At 40.6% G+C, this 16,161-nt stretch overlaps 1 protein-coding gene across 1 annotated transcript; it reads left to right on the top strand.

Annotated features, from left to right (window-relative positions):
* Nucleotides 1-9,969: 9,969 nt before the first annotated feature.
* On the top strand, nt 9,970-10,908 carry LOC143398938 (olfactory receptor 2M3-like). The gene has a single exon (XM_076855643.1). It carries the CDS (start codon nt 9,970-9,972, stop codon nt 10,906-10,908), a length of 939 nt encoding a protein of 312 aa, XP_076711758.1.
* The last annotated feature ends 5,253 nt before the right edge of the window (nt 10,909-16,161 follow it).

Below are 16,161 nucleotides of genomic sequence, written 5' to 3'. Positions count from 1 at the left end.
CCACACCAACCCAACATGACACCCTTCCTCTCCTAGTCCCACCCTACTTCCTTCACCTTTTAGCCTGAAAGTGTAAAACCCACACCTTAACTCCTAGGTTCTGAGCTATGGAAGGTTGAAGGAAGGATGTATCCAGTTAGCCAGGGTTGTCTTCTTTTGCAAGTGGTGTCCTCCTTTCCTCTTGGAAGGAATCAGACCCCAAGCCCTTCTTCTGTGGTAAGACCACTTCCCAGCAGAGAAGCAAGGGCCGGGGGATACTATAAGAAAATACTGTCTTTATTTGCTATTTATCAAAGTAGGTCGATGTGAATATTTTGTCACAAAAGGATATCATTTCAGAGCCTGTCCTGTGTCTGCAAAGGTCTGCAGTTTCTGTGAATGACCAAACTGAAATATCTAAAACTTACACTGAGGGTGGAATGTGTTTCTGTCACTGTTGTTATTGTGTAACTAAATGCCTTCTTCTTAGTCTCACGTGACCGACTTACACTAAAGCTGCGCTTACATAGTACCCATGGAAGAGCCCCAGTTAACTGCATTCAGAAATGAACACCTTGACAGCTATGAAACACTGTGTGCTTTGCATTGGACGACTCAGCCTGGCACTGCTTGGATCATGACTGGTCGGATTCTGCCAAATTGCTGCTAAGGAACAGGAAAATGATGGGAAAAGGAAAAATGGGCTTTATGCATTTTGACCAAATTGGGGAGATGCAGCTAGATCGCTTCTCCTCGGATCCTGCAGAAGTTGTAACAGCTTATAGACACAAAGTGCAGGTGATATGTGTATGCAGAATTAGCTAGGCTGTGCTAGCCAGGGAACATGTCACAGTCTCAGGCTCTCTGGTCACTATTAAGGGTAGAGACCAGCCCTGAGCATCCATTCTCAATATGAGAAAGTTCAGAAGTTAATACAATTTGGAACTTTTGATTACAAAGGAGATCTGTTTCAATCTTAGTCCTCATGACAGGGCACTAAAGAAAATGAGTTTGTTATGATCAATTACAGAATTTAAGTACAACTGAAAAGAGCCCATGAATCTGATATCCTTTTTCTAATTCAAAGATGTAGCACAAATAGTTGTAAACTTGGTTTGAAATCAGGGAGTAAGAGAATGCCAAACAAATATAGCCATGTGAGAAGACTCATCAGAGAAAAGGCCCATTGCTTCTAGGGGGGCTGTCATTATACTGAGCCAGATTGTCAAAGTACACAGGCTTTCCATAAAAATGAGGCAGCACAGAGACCTCTGTTCACACCCTAACTCTTGCAATCATGCCAGAAAGACTTGAGACATGTCATTCAGAGTTGCAGGCATGAGTTTATTAGAAGGAATGGGGAAGTGATAATGGGATGCTATCAAGGGAAACGGTGGGTTCTCCTAGAGAAGAAAGGGGTGGCGCACCCTTCTTGCCCTCCAGTTTTATTGGGATCCTAGGGAAATTTCCAGAGTGCCCCCCGAGTCCCGCTTCTGACTTTGACTGACAGCACAGGAACAGCTTGTTCCTCCTGCAGAGACGGGGTGGTGCTCACTGAGGACACTTAGTCCCTGATTTTGCCTCAATTTCCTGCCCCCTGACTCAGTTTATCACCCTCGGACAGTGTCCCTTTTCTTATCCCTTCAGTAATCTCATGTCTGTCTGAGTGACATGTCTGAAATCTTTCTGACTTCATCACAAGAACAGGGGTTTGAAAGGGATGTTTTAATGCAGCCTCCATTTCTCAGAAGGCTCCAGTTCTGAAACATCGCTACAAGAAACAGAATTAATTGAATAAACAGAAATATAAAGTAGAATAGTTTCTTCCATCCAATAACATTTATTTACTTAGAAATACTTATATGGCATAAATTCTATTCTAGATAAAGTGCTCAATGTTTTTTAAATGACTTTAATCTTTATAAGACTCTACAACTCATTATTCACATTTTCTAAAGTAATGCCTAAAAAATTATTAATTGTGTAAGACCACCCAGCTAAAATAATCTTTATCGGGGTTTGAACCATGCCCTAGCACACTGTCTTATACTCTCTTCTCCAGGTGAGTGGCAATCCCAGAATGTTTCAGGAAACACCCCCTTTACAGGTGAAATGAGGGTATGGGACTGTCAACAAGGCTACATTTCTACCAAATTCAATACAACCTCCTAATAGATCTCTTACTATTGATGTATCAATTTCTTGGAATTTCTTTCCACTGGAAAATGCTACATGTTGGTAGCATAATAATTTTATAAGGAACATAGAGTGAAAGTTTGGTATTTCAGTGGAAGAAGGTGATGGAAAAATATCACCAACTTTCCAAAAATGTGAAATTCTCCTGGCTCTTAGTGAAGTGGTTAAAGGATAAACTAGTTTGTGCATTTGACTTAACTTGTTGCTCAAAATGGATTTGAAGCCTCCTGTGTTCTTTTTTTTTTTTAATTAATTTTTATTGTAGGTTGTTCAAAACATTACATAGTTCTTGATATATCATAATTCACACTTTGATTCAAGTGGGATATGAACTCCCATTTTTACCCCATATACAGATTGCAGAATCACATCAGTTGCACATTGATTTACATATTGCCATTCTGGAGTCTGTTGTATTCTGCTGCCTTTCCCATCCTCCGCTATCCCCCCTCCCCCCTCCCCTCCCCTCTTCTCTCTCTACCCCCTCTACTGTAATTCATTTCTCCCCCTTATATTTTCCCTCCTTTCCCCTCACTTCCTCTTGTATGTAGTTTTGTATACCCCTGAGGGTCTCCTTCCATTTACATGCAATTTCCCTTCTCTCTCCCTTTCCCTCCCACCTCTCATCCCTGTTTAATGTTAATCTTCTTCTCATGCTCTTCTTCCCTACTCTGTTCTTAGTAACTCTCCTTATATCAAAGAAGACATTTGGCATTTGTTTTTAAGGGATTGGCTAGCTTCACTTAGCATAATCTGCTCTAATGCCAACCATTTCCCTCCAAATTCTATGATTTTGTCATTTCTTAATGCAGAGTAATACTCCATTGTGTATAAATGCCACATTTTTTTATCCATTCGTCTATTGAAGGGCATCTAGGTTGGTTCCACAGTCTTGCTATTGTGAATTGTGCTGCTATGAACATGGATGTAGCAGTGTCCCTATAGTGTGCTCTTTTTAGGTCTTTAGGGAATAGACCGAGTAGTGGAATAGCTGGATCAAATGGTGGTTCCATTCCGAGCTTTCCAAGAAATCTCCATACTGCTTTCCAAATTGGCCGCACCAATTTGCAGTCCCACCAGCAATGTACAAGAGTACCCTTTTCTCCACATCCTCGCCAGCACTTGTTGCTGTTTGACTTCCTAATGGCTGCCAATCTTACTGGAGTGAGATGGTATCTTAGGGTGGTTTTGATTTGCATTTCTCTGACTGCTAGAGATGGTGAGCATTTTTTCATATACTTGTTGATTGATTGTATGTCCTCCTCTGAGAAATTTCTGTTCAGGTCCTTGGCCCATTTGTTGATTGGGTTATTCGTTATCTCATTGTCTAATTTTTTTAGTTCTTTGTATATTCTGGATATTTGGGCTCTGTCTGAAGTGTGAGGAGTAAAGATTTGTTCCCAGGACGTAGGCTCCCTATTCACCTCTCTTATTGTTTCTTTTGCTGAGAAAAAACTTTTTAGTTTTAGTAAGTCCCATTTGTTGATTCTAGTTATTAACTGTTGTGCTATGGGTGTCCTATTGAGGAATTTGGAGCCCGACCCCACAGTATGTAGATCATAGCCAACTTTTTCTTCTATCAGACGCCATGTCTCTGATTTGATATCAAGTTCCTTGATCCACTTTGAGTTAACTTTTGTGCATGGCGAGAGAAAGGGATTCAGTTTCATTTTGTTGCATATGGATTTCCAGTTTTCCCAACACCATTTGTTGAAGATGCTATCCTTCTTCCATTTCATGCTTTTAGCCCCTTTATCAAATATAAGATAGTTGTAGTTTTGTGGATTGGTTTCTGTGTCCTCTATTCTGTACCATTGGTCCACCTGCCTGTTTTGGTACCAGTACCATGCTGTTTTTGTTACTATTGCTCTGTAGTATAGTTTGAAGTCTGGTATAGCTATACCGCCTGATTCACATTTCCTGCTTAGAATTGTTTTTGCTATTCTGGGTCTTTTATTTTTCCATATGAATTTCATGATTGCTTTCTCTATTTCTACAAGAAATGCCGTTGGGATTTTGATTGGCATTGCATTAAACCTATAGAGAACTTTTGGTAATATCGCCATTTTGATGATGTTACTTCTACCTATCCATGAACAGGGTATATTTTTCCATCTTCTAAGATCTTCTTCTATTTCTCTCTTTAGGGTTCTGTAGTTTTCATTGTATAAGTCTTTCACCTCTTTTGTTAGGTTGATTCCCAAGTATTTTATTTTCTTTGAGGATATTGTGAATGGGGTGGTTGTCCTCATTTCCATTTCAGAGGATTTGTTGCTGATATACAGGAATGCCTTTGATTTATGCGTGTTGATTTTATAGCCTGCCACTTTGCTGAATTCATTTATTAGCTCTAATAGTTTCTTTGTAGACCCTTTTGGGTCTGCTAGGTATAGAATCATGTCATCTGCAAATAGTGATAATTTGAGTTCTTCTTTTCCTATTTTTATGCCTTTAATTTCTTTCGTCTGTCTAATTGCTCTGGCCAGTGATTCGAGAACTATGTTGAACAGAAGTGGTGAGAGAGGGCATCCCAGTCTTGTTCCAGATTTTAGAGGGAACGCCTTCATTTTTTCTCCATTCAGAATGATGCTAGCCTGAGGCTTAGCATAGATTGCTTTTACAATGTTGAGGTATGTTCCTGTTATCCCTAGTTTTTCTAGAGTTTTGAACATAAAGGGATGCTGTACTTTGTCGAATGCTTTTTCCGCATCTATCGAGATGACCATATGGTTCTTATTTTTAAGCCTGTTGATGTGGTGAATAACATTTATTGATTTCCGTATATTGAACCAACCTTGCATCCCAGGGATAAATCCTACCTGATCATGGTGCACAATTTTTTTGATATGTTTTTGTATCCGGTTCGCCAGAAGTTTATTGAGGATTTTTGCATCTAGGTTCATTAGAGATATTGGTCTGTAGTTTTCTTTCTTTGAAGTGTCTTTGTCTGGTTTAGGAATCAGGGTGATGTTGGCCTCATAGAATGAATTTGGAAGTTCTCCCTCTTTTTCTATTTCCTTAAATAGCTTGAAAAGTATTGGTGTTAATTCCTCTTTAAAGGTTTTGAAAAACTCTGCTGTATACCCATCCGGTCCTGGGCTTTTCTTAGTTGGTAGTCTTTTGATGGTATCTTCTATTTCCTCAATTGATATTGGTCTGTTTAGGTTGTCAATATCCTCCTGGCTCAATCTGGGCAAATCATATGACTTAAGAAATTTATCGATGCCTTCACTATCTTCTATTTTATTGGAGTATAAGGATTCAAAATAATTTCTGATAATCTTCTGTATTTCTGAAGTGTCTGTTGTGATATTGCCTTTTTCATCCCGTATGCTGGTAATTTGAGTTCTCTCTCTTCTTCTCTTTGTTAGCGTGGCTAAGGGTCTGTCGATTTTATTTATTTTTTCAAAGAACCAACTTTTAGTTTTGTCAATTTTTTCAATTGTTTCTTTCGTTTCGATTTCATTAATTTCAGCTCTGATTTTAATTATTTCTTGTCTTCTACTTCTTTTGCTGTTGTTTTGCTCTTCTTTTTCTAGGATTTTGAGTTGAAGTATTAGATCATTTATTTGTTGGTTTTTTCTTTTTTTAAGGAATGAACTCCAAGCAATAAATTTTCCTCTTAGAACTGCTTTCAATGTGTCCCATAGATTTCGATATGTTGTGTCTGTGTTTTCATTTATCTCTAAGAATTTTTTAATTTCCTCCTTGATGTCTTCTATAACCCATTGATCATTCAGTAACCTATTGTTCATTCTCCAAGTGATGCATGATTTTTCCTTACTTCTTTTATTGTTGATTTTCAATTTCATTCCATTATGATCAGATAATATGCATGGTATTATCTCTACTCCTTTATATTGTCTAATAGTTGCCCTGTGACATAATATATGATCTATTTTTGAGAAGGATCCATGTGCTGCTGAGAAAAAAGTGTAACTGCTTGATGTTGGGTGGTATATTCTATATATGTCAATTAAGTCTAGGTTATTAATTGTGTTATTGAGCTCTATAGTTTCCTTATTCAACTTTTGTTTGGAAGATCTGTCCAGTGGTGAGAGAGGTGTGTTGAAGTCTCCCATGATTATTGTATGGTGGTCTATTAGACTCTTGAACTTGAGAAGAGTTTGTTTGATGAACATAGCTGCACCATTGTTTGGGGCATATATATTTATGATTGTTATGTCTTGTTGGTGTATGGTTCCCTTGAGAAGTATGTAGTGTCCCTCTTCATCCCTTTTGATTAACTTTGGCTTGAAATCTATTTTATTTGAAATGAGTATGGACACTCCTGCTTGTTTGCGAAGTCCATATGAGTGATATGATTTTTCCCAACCTTTCACCTTCAGTCTATGTATGTCTTTTCCTATCAGATGTGTCTCCTGAAGGCAGCATATTGTTGGGTCTTGTTTAGTGATCCATTCTGCTAGCCTGTGTCTCTTAATTGGTGAGTGTAAGCCATTAACATTTAGAGTTATTATTGAGATATGGTTTGTTCTTCCAGCCATATTTGTTTATTTATGTTACTAAACATGGTTTGTTTTCCTCTTTGATTATTCCCCCCCACCTTTACTGTACTACCTCCCGCTGTTGGTTTTCATTGATATTTTCCATTTCCTCTTCCTGTAATATTTTGCCGAGGATGTTTTGAAGAGCTGGTTTTCTAGCTGCAAATTCTTTTAACTTTTGTTTCTCATGGAAGGTTTTAATTTCATCTTCCATCCTGAAGCTTAATTTCGCGGGATACACAATTCTTGGTTGGAACCCCTTTTCTTTCAACGTTTGAAATATGTTATTCCAGGATCTTCTAGCTTTCAGAGTCTGTGTTGAAAGATCAGCTGTTATCCTGATTGGTTTACCCCTAAATGTAATCTGCTTCCTTTCTCTTGTAGCTTTTAAAATTCTCTCCTTATTCTGTATGTTGGGCATCTTCATTATAATGTGTCTAGGTGTGGCTCTCTTATGATTTTGCACATTCGGCGTCCTGTAGGCTTCTAGGATTTGGGATTCTGTCTCATTCTTCAAGTCTGGGAAGTTTTCTCGTATTATTTCGTTGAATAGATTGGTCATTCCTTTGGTTTGGACCTCAATACCTTCCTGTATCCCCATGACCCTTAAGTTGGGTCTCTTTATGTTATCCCATATTTCTTGAATGTTCTGCTCATGGTTTCTTAACAGCTTTGCTGAGCTGTCTATGTTCTTCTCCAGTTGAAATACTTTGTCTTCATTGTCTGATGTTCTATCTTCTAAGTGTTCTACTCTGCTGGTAGTATTCTCAATTGAGTTTTTAAGTTGGTTTATTGTTTCCTGCATTTCCAGGATTTCTGTTTGTTTGTTTTTTATAACCTCTATCTCCCTGTATAATTGATCTTTTGCTTCTTGGATTTGTTTGTGTAATTTATTGTCGAAGTGGTCGAAGTGGTCTTTCATTGTCTGATTTTGCTGTCTAATGTCTTCCTTGAGACTCCAGATCATCTGAAGCATGTATATCCTGAATTCTTTATCTGACATTCCATCTGCTGCAGATATTACCTCTTCTAAAGTTGAGTTGACCTGCATTGCTTGTGGTCCTTTCTTTCCTTGTCTTTTCATACTGATCGCGTTTCTTTCTTCTGGTAGCCACGCCCCCGTATCTGGTGCAAGAGACCTCAGTTGTCAGCACTGGTGGGGGCTGTAGCTGGGAGACCCGCGCCGCGCGGCTCCCGCCGGCTCCTGCGTCAGCGCCGCCTCAGCTCCCGCCGGTTCCCGTGCCGCTGCCGCGGTTCCCGCCAGCTCCGTCCGGCTCCCTCGCCGCTCCTGCTAATTTAGAGTCCGCTGGGAAGGAATCTCTTTGGCCGATCTTTGGTGACTTCCCCTCTCTGCTATGGCGGGCCCCTGGCTCCTTGCAGGAGTGACCGAAGGGAGAGGTGGAACTGGCTTGTCTCTGGTCTGATATAATCTCTGGTTTTAGATCCCAGTTCGCTAATTCATAGAGGCTTGGTTAGATTTCCTTCCCATCCTCTCAAGGTGGGGAGCCCTTTCCTGGGTGGGCAGGGCCGTTAGCAGAGCCGGAAGGGCACGTGCCTTCTGTCGGGCCAGGCAGGGACCCTTCTGGCTGCGCTGGGCCGCCGGGGGCTCCCTCAGAGCCAGGCAGATGGCGCCCGCGTGGCTAAGAGCCGGGTGGGGTAACCCTTCGCAGAGCGGGCGGGCCGCCAGGAGTGCCGGGATGGTGGGAGCTGTCTGCCGGCCGGGCAGGGACCCTTCTCGACGAGCAGGGCCGCTGGGGGCGCTTGTAAAGCCGGGCGGCTGCAGCCTTGTGGCTAAGAACCAGGCGGGCGGGGTGGCTGTTTGCAGAGCAAGAGTGGAATGGCGGGAGCTGTCTGCCGGCAGGGCGGGGACCCTTCTCGCAGAGCAGGGCCGCCGGGGGCGCTTGTAAAGCCGGGTGGCTGCCGCCGCGTGTCTAAGACCCAGGCGGGCGGGGTGGCTGTTTGCAGGGCAAGAGCGGGACCGGCAGGGTAGCCGGGATGGCGGAAACTGTCTGTTGGCCGGGCAGGGACCCTTCTCGCCGAGCAGGGTCGCCGGGGGCGCTTGTAAAGCCGGGCGGCTGCGGCCTCGTGGCTAAGAACCAAGCGGGCGGGGTGGCTGTTTGCAGAACAAGAGCGGAATGGCGGGAGCTGTCTGCCGGCAGGGCGGGGACCCTTCTCGCCGAGCAGGGTCGCCGGGGGGGGGCTTGTAAAGCCGGGCGGCTGCAGCCTCGTGGCTAAGAACCAAGCGGGCGGGGTGGCTGTTTGCAGAACAAGAGCGGAATGGCGGGAGCTGTCTGCCGGCAGGGCGGGGACCCTTCTCGCCGAGCAGGGTCGCCGGGGGGGCTTGTAAAGCCGGGCGGCTGCAGCCTCGTGGCTAAGAACCAAGCGGGCGGGGTGGCTGTTTGCAGAACAAGAGCGGAATGGCGGGAGCTGTCTGCCGGCAGGGCGGGGACCCTTCTCGCCGAGCAGGGTCGCCGGGGGCGCTTGTAAAGCCGGGCGGCTGCAGCCTCGTGGCTAAGAACCAAGCGGGCGGGGTGGCTGTTTGCAGAACAAGAGCGGAATGGCGGGAGCTGTCTGCCGGCAGGGCGGGGACCCTTCTCGCCGAGCAGGGCCGCCGGGGGTGCTTGTAAAGCCGGGTGGCTGCAGCGGCGTGGCTAAGAACCAGCCGGGTGGGGTGGCTGTTCGCCGAGCGAAAGCAGGGCCGCCAGGGTAGCCGGGATGGCGGGCGCTGTCTGCTGGCTGGGCGGGGACCCTTCTGCCGCGCTGCTCTGGGCCGCCTGCCGCTTGCAGAAGTGGCGGGTGGCCACGGGATTGGACTCTGAGCCCGCGCTGCCAGTCAAGTTTCACTTGTCTGGGGCAAACTGTCACGTCTAATAAACTTACTAATTCTCGGCAGGTCTCCTTTCAACGGAATTTTGCTAGAAGATCCTCAGTAGGTAGAATGTAGCTGTTTTAAGTGGTGTTTCTGATCCCGTTAATGTGGAGATATTGAAAGTGCAGCTTCCTCGCCGGCCGCCATGTTGGATCCAGCCCTCCTGTGTTCTTAATACAAAACCTACCAGGCTGCTGGTTTGCATTTAAAATTCACTTCACCCTAAAAGTGAGGCTCATCATCCATAGGCTACAAATTTTTTAAAAAAATTTTTTTTCAATTAATAATTTTGTCATTCAGAAGCAACTTTGTAGGCTTTTGCTACAAAGTTGCAACTTTGTAGCAAAAGCCTTTATATTCTATGACACATCCTGGATGTTCCTTACAAGCTGTCCTCTCCACAGTGAGCAGCTCACCATGACCTGGGAGAACCAGACCTCCAGCCCTGTCTTCATCCTGCTGGGCATCTTCAACCACAGCCCCATCCACACCTTCCTCTTCGCTCTGGTCCTGGGCATCTTCACAGTGGCTGTCATGGGGAACTCCACCATGGTGCTCCTCATCCACCTGGACGCCCAGCTGCACACCCCTATGTACTTCCTCCTCAGCCAGCTCTCCCTCATGGACCTCATGCTCATCTGCACCACTGTCCCCAAGATGGCCTTCAACTACCTGTCTGGCAGGAACTCCATCTCGCTGGGAGGCTGCGGGACCCAGATATTCTTCTATGTGTCCCTGATGGGAGCCGAGTGCTTTCTGTTGGCAGCAATGGCCTATGATCGCTATGTGGCCATTTGCCACCCATTAAGATACCCAGTTCTCATGAGCCAGAAAGTCTGTGGCCTCATGGCTGCTGCTTCCTGGCTTCTTGGCTCCCTTGATGGTATAATTGTCATTGTGGTAGCCTTGTCCTTCCCATACTGTGGTTCCCGGGAAATACCCCACTTTTTCTGTGATGTCCCTGCCCTGCTCACCCTCGCATGCACTGACACCTTGACATTTGAAAGGGTGATGTTGATCTGCTGCATCATTATGCTTCTGTTCCCTGTAGCCATCATCATTGCTTCCTATGCTCATGTGATTCTGGCCGTCATCCACATGGGGTCTGGGGAGGGTCGCCGCAAAGCTTTTGCCACCTGCTCCTCCCACCTCATGGTGGTGGGCATGTACTATGGAGCAGCCATGTTCATCTACATGCGGCCCACTTCTGACCGGTCCCCCACCCAGGACAAGATGGTGTCAGCCTTCTACACCATCCTCACGCCCATGCTGAACCCCCTCATCTACAGCCTGCGCAACAGGGAGGTGTCCAGAGCATTCATGAAGGTGCTAGGGAAGGGAAAGTCTGGAGAGTGAGCTGGCTCTCATGTCCACACATTTTTTGCTTAATATTTAAATTTATGGATTTAACCACTACAACTTGGTAGCAAAATTTTTTGCAGTGAAAACTTTATACTCAACCATATAAGATTTGAAAATGAAGGACATTGTACATACTTATTTGTTCAAATATTTTTCTTTTCTTCTTATTGTGGTAAAATGATTTGTACAATTATAAGTGAATATTTGCAATAAGAGGAAGTACAGAACTACATGGTTTATTTTCATAATGACAACATGTGAGAAATATTTATCCATCATAATACCCATTGTTTGCATTGATTAAACCTACTATGTCTTTTAACAAATAGCATTTAAGAAATAGTATTTTTATATTTGTATCCAACTTATACCTTAGGCTGATCAATTTGTAAAAAAGTAATCAAATTATTTATAGCATTCTTATAAAAACTAATTAAATTTAACCAAATGGAGAGAAGAAAGTTATCTTAAAGTTGACTGGGTATACTGAGATTATCTTGTAATGGACACTGTGTTCCTTTAGACTGTGTTAGATATGTTTCCACTTATTTCCTTCTACTACAGACATCGCGTATATATTTGGGAGACTGAAATGTAAATATAATTCTTCAAATTGTAGACTTATTCTCCTTAGATATTCTGTTTCTTATTTGAGGCAAACACAGTAGTTGCATGGAAATGTGGTCAGTTTTTTAGAGAAGTCTAGATTTTCTGAAATCCACAATTGAGTGTAAAATATATGTGTAACAAAACTATATATGTATTTTCATGCTTTTTAATAAAATTTATGCAGTTCTGGAAATGTTTGCATTTTTTAGGGAAAATCATTGTACTTTAACATGAATTAAAACTTCTCTCTTAAAACTCTGTTGGAACATCCCCACCAATTTTGTTTTCTTTTATTGTATAAAAGTCACCACAACCTGGTCACTCTAAAGAACAGCTATGCTTCTTATCACAGGTTACATTGGTCAGTGCCAATATCAACTAGAACTTCAGCTCAGGGTCTTACAACGTTGAAATCTAAATGTTGGCTGGGATTGCAGTTCATGAAAAGTTCAGGATCATATTGTCTTTTCAACTTACTGCTGCACATTCAAAGCACACTGCTCCCATTTATGTGCTTACATGTTCATTCATGCTGCCAAATGAATACTCACCTGAGGAGGTATGCATTGCAAGGTGGATTACATGGTCAAATACCCTGAAATAACATGTTAAATTATCTTGTAATGATTGGAGGATGTGAGCAAGGCAACAATGCAAGGAGGTAGGTGGTACACAGAATCTAGAGATGATTTCCAAGAGAGAGGCTATAAAGAGATGGTATATTTTATGTACAGAAAAGACAGCCAAAATCCAGGTGTGCTGACACACACCTGGGATCCCTGGCACTCGGGAGAATTAAAATTTTGAGGTGGGCACTTGCCTAGCAATTGCAAAGCCCTGGGTTTGATCCCTCAGTACCATTAAACAAACAAACAAAAATAATAACAAAATAAAGACAGTCAAATTCTGTCATGTCTCATAATGGTAAAGGGGTTATTAAAATATGAATAAGAAAATAAATAGTAGAAGGAAAAGGAAGGGCAGGAAAAGGATCAAAAAAAAAAAAAAAGAAAGGGATAGAGGTTACTGTGATTACAAAGAACAAGGAAAGAAGTTAACTGTTCAATTTCAGGCCAGTTGTGTTGGAAGCCCTAGGGGATCAAAAGAAGATGTTAAAAGCATGTACTCAAAAATATAAGAATGAATTTTAGGGATAACCTGAGGTTAGAAATTGAAATGTAGAAAGCATTCCCCACTTAAAAAAAATATGAACACATCATCAAAGGAGGTTACAATTAAGAAAGATTATTTTTGAATCCATCATAAGCCTAAAAATATTTACAATATTTATAATAATTAAAAAAACTTTGATGGAAGACATAAAAGAATAAACAAACAGAAGGCAAGTCCATGTTCATGGATAGAAAGATTCAATATTGTCAAGGTATCGTTTTTTCCCAAATAGATCAAAAATCTATATATAGAATTGCAATCAAGATCTCTGAAGGTTACTTGTGTATGCTCTTATTAAAGTATGCAAATGGCAGAGGATATATAAGAGCCAACATAATGCACTATTTGTGAAAAATACGCAAAGATTCAATAAAACATATATAGTCAAGTGACTTAGGGCCAGGCAAATGTACTCAATTGATTTTTTTTGACAAAGGAAGAAACATAAAACAATTTAAAAAAGATATTATCTTCAGGAGACTAACATAGTAAAGGAAGAGAATTGAGAGCAAGGAGAAGGAAAGGGCAAAGGAAGTATTAGGGAATGAAATTATACATGTCCATGTATACATATATCACAAGAAATCCATTGATATATACAAACATATATATCATTAATTTCTAGAATATACACATATATATATATGATTATAAAAAAGAATGATAATGTAAATCTTAGACCAGGATATTATATTAATAAAATGCCTATCCAGAATTACTGTTATATACAAAATATAAACAATGATTAAAATTTAAACAGTGAGAAAATGAATAGCCTATTTAAAAATGAACACAACATAAGAGACCTCACCAAAGAAGACATACAGATGGCAAATAAGCATGTGAAAGATGCTCAGCATCATATGAAATTAGATTACTAATTAAAACAACAGTGAGATGTCTCTACCAACTAATTAAATATCAGAGCTTCAGTCTTTTAAAAATGTCTACACTAAATGCAGTGAAATTCATGGAAAAGCAGGAACTCTCGTTTCTGATTGAATGCAAAATGGAACAGCCACTTTGGAAGAAAATTATGTGTTTTCTTAATAAACAAGACATACTCTTATCAAACACTCGCATTTAAAAAGCATTCTCAGACAACACAAACCCATGATGTGTCATGAAATAAATTGAGGATATTTCAACATGCTATAAAAACGGCCTGCTTGGTTGAGGCTTCCTTGATGTGAACTAGAACCAATTAGCCACATGCACAGTAAGGACATTCCATGACATTTTCCCAAGTGAGCTGAAAATGTATGTCCCCATGAAAAGATTCACATGGGTCTTTATAATGGTTTTGTTCACAATTACCAAACTGGAAAGCCAAGAGGATGTTCTTCTGTGGGCAGAGGCATAAATGAAAGGTGGAGCACTCATAAGTGAAACATTATTTAGCACTAAAGAGAAATTTGCCATCAATCCATGTAAAGACATTATGGAAACTCAACCGCCTATTAGTTAAGTGAAATTAATCAATTGTGAAAAGCAAGCTGCATTCCATTTGATTCCAAATGTATAATATTCTGCAAAAGGCAAAATTTCAGAGGCATAATTTTTATGCCTATTTTTATCTGATGGATCTTAGCAAAATTCCTAAAGCACAAGAAGTAAAATTAAGAATGAATAAATGGAATGTCATCAAACTAAAAGTAATTAATACTGCATTATAAATATTGTATGTCAGTCTAATTAGCACCCCAGTACCTCTCCTGCCCCTCTCCTTTAGTACTTCTTCACAGCAACGAAAACAATCTAGTCTGAAGAGAGTCTACAGAATGGGAAAAAAATCTTTGCCATCTGCAACCCAGGGCATTAGTTTCTAGAATATACAAAGAACTCAAAAAACTTAACAGTAAAAACAAAAATTAATAAATGGGTAAAGAACTAAACAGATACTTTTCAAGGAAGAAATACAAATGGTCAAAGAGATATGAATAGAAGTTCCGTGGAGTAGACAAATGGGGAATGAAGGGAAGGGAGGCAGACAGGGAAAGGAAGGGCAGGGGCATGAATCTGACCTGACCTGCTATGCACACATATGAATACCCCACAGTGAACCTCGTCATGTGTACATCCACAGAATAACCCTGAGTCAAAAGCAGAGAGATCTCTAGAGGAAGGGAGCAGGGGGTGCTAATAAGAGTGACATACATTCCATGCTTGTATAATTTATCAAAATGGATTCTACTGTCAGGTATAACTAAAAAAAAAACACTAAAATATAATAGAATACATTCCAAGTAACAGTTTAAACGTCTACTGGAATGATATACTTAACACATTTTCTAAAAATCTAGTTGACCTTATTTAAACAAAAATGTTCCTTCTCTAAAGTTTAATGTCAGGATTTTGTATTTGATTAAAATTAATATTCTGCTAACTAAACTCATTAAACATTATTGACCATAAAAATATACTTTTTTCTTCATTTGAAACAGAGAATATAAACCAATATGAGCTTCTCTGTGTATGTTTGCATATTACTTAACATGTTCTGAGTAATTAATATTACATTATAAATATTTATAGTATTTATATTCTATCATAAATAAAATATATCATAAATGTTTATAATACTTATGAATATTTGTCATAAAAATTTTAATTTAAAAAATATTCCATTTTTTCTTAGCTATGTCTTATTAAAGATATGTAATAATTACTATATTTCAAAATCACTTAAAACAGTTGCTTAGCTACCCTTATGGTAAAAACATGACTTAACATGACTTAACCTCTACATTTCTTTTCTTTTGATTTTTTATTTCCTAAATTTTAAAAATGTATTTCCAACAGAAATGTAACATGAAATCAGTGGAGATAAACAAAAAGCTTTAGAGAAACTGAACAAACAAAACAGCATTCTCAAGTTCACCAGATGGTGAAAAAGGGGAATGAAGGGAAGGGAGAGGAAAGACAGTAGAATGAGTCAGACATTACTTTCTACATTCTGATGTGAATATAGTGTCACTCCATATCACGTACCACCACAAGACTGGGAAGTCACACTCCATGTATGTAGGACATGTCAAAATATCTTCTACTGTCATGTATAACTAAAAAGAACATTTAAAAAGCATTCTCAGACAATACAAACCCATGACGTGTGTCATTAAGTAAATTGAGGATATTTCAGCATGCTATAAAAAGGGCCTGCTTGGTTGAGGCTTCCTTGAGGTGAACTAGAACCAATTAGCCACATGCATAGACTGTGGGAGGTGGGGCGAGACAAAGATCCTCATGTGGTCCCCAAAGCTTCAGAACCCTCTGCTCAAAGATAAGCCACTATACCACCACATGAAGAGCCCTGTGCTAAAGCTCTCAGAAAACATGAAAGGTTAAAAATATCATCATATTTATTAGAGCCATCAAGTATTGGAGTGGTAACATGCAAATAGAACTGGAGTATTTAATTGTGGATTCCCAAGGGGACTCTCACAGGAAATTTTTATTTATTTG

Source organism: Callospermophilus lateralis, chromosome 5 (genome assembly GCF_048772815.1).
Source record: "Callospermophilus lateralis isolate mCalLat2 chromosome 5, mCalLat2.hap1, whole genome shotgun sequence".
Classification (NCBI taxonomy): domain Eukaryota; kingdom Metazoa; phylum Chordata; class Mammalia; order Rodentia; family Sciuridae; genus Callospermophilus; species Callospermophilus lateralis.
This window is presented reverse-complemented; position numbering and strand designations above follow the sequence as displayed.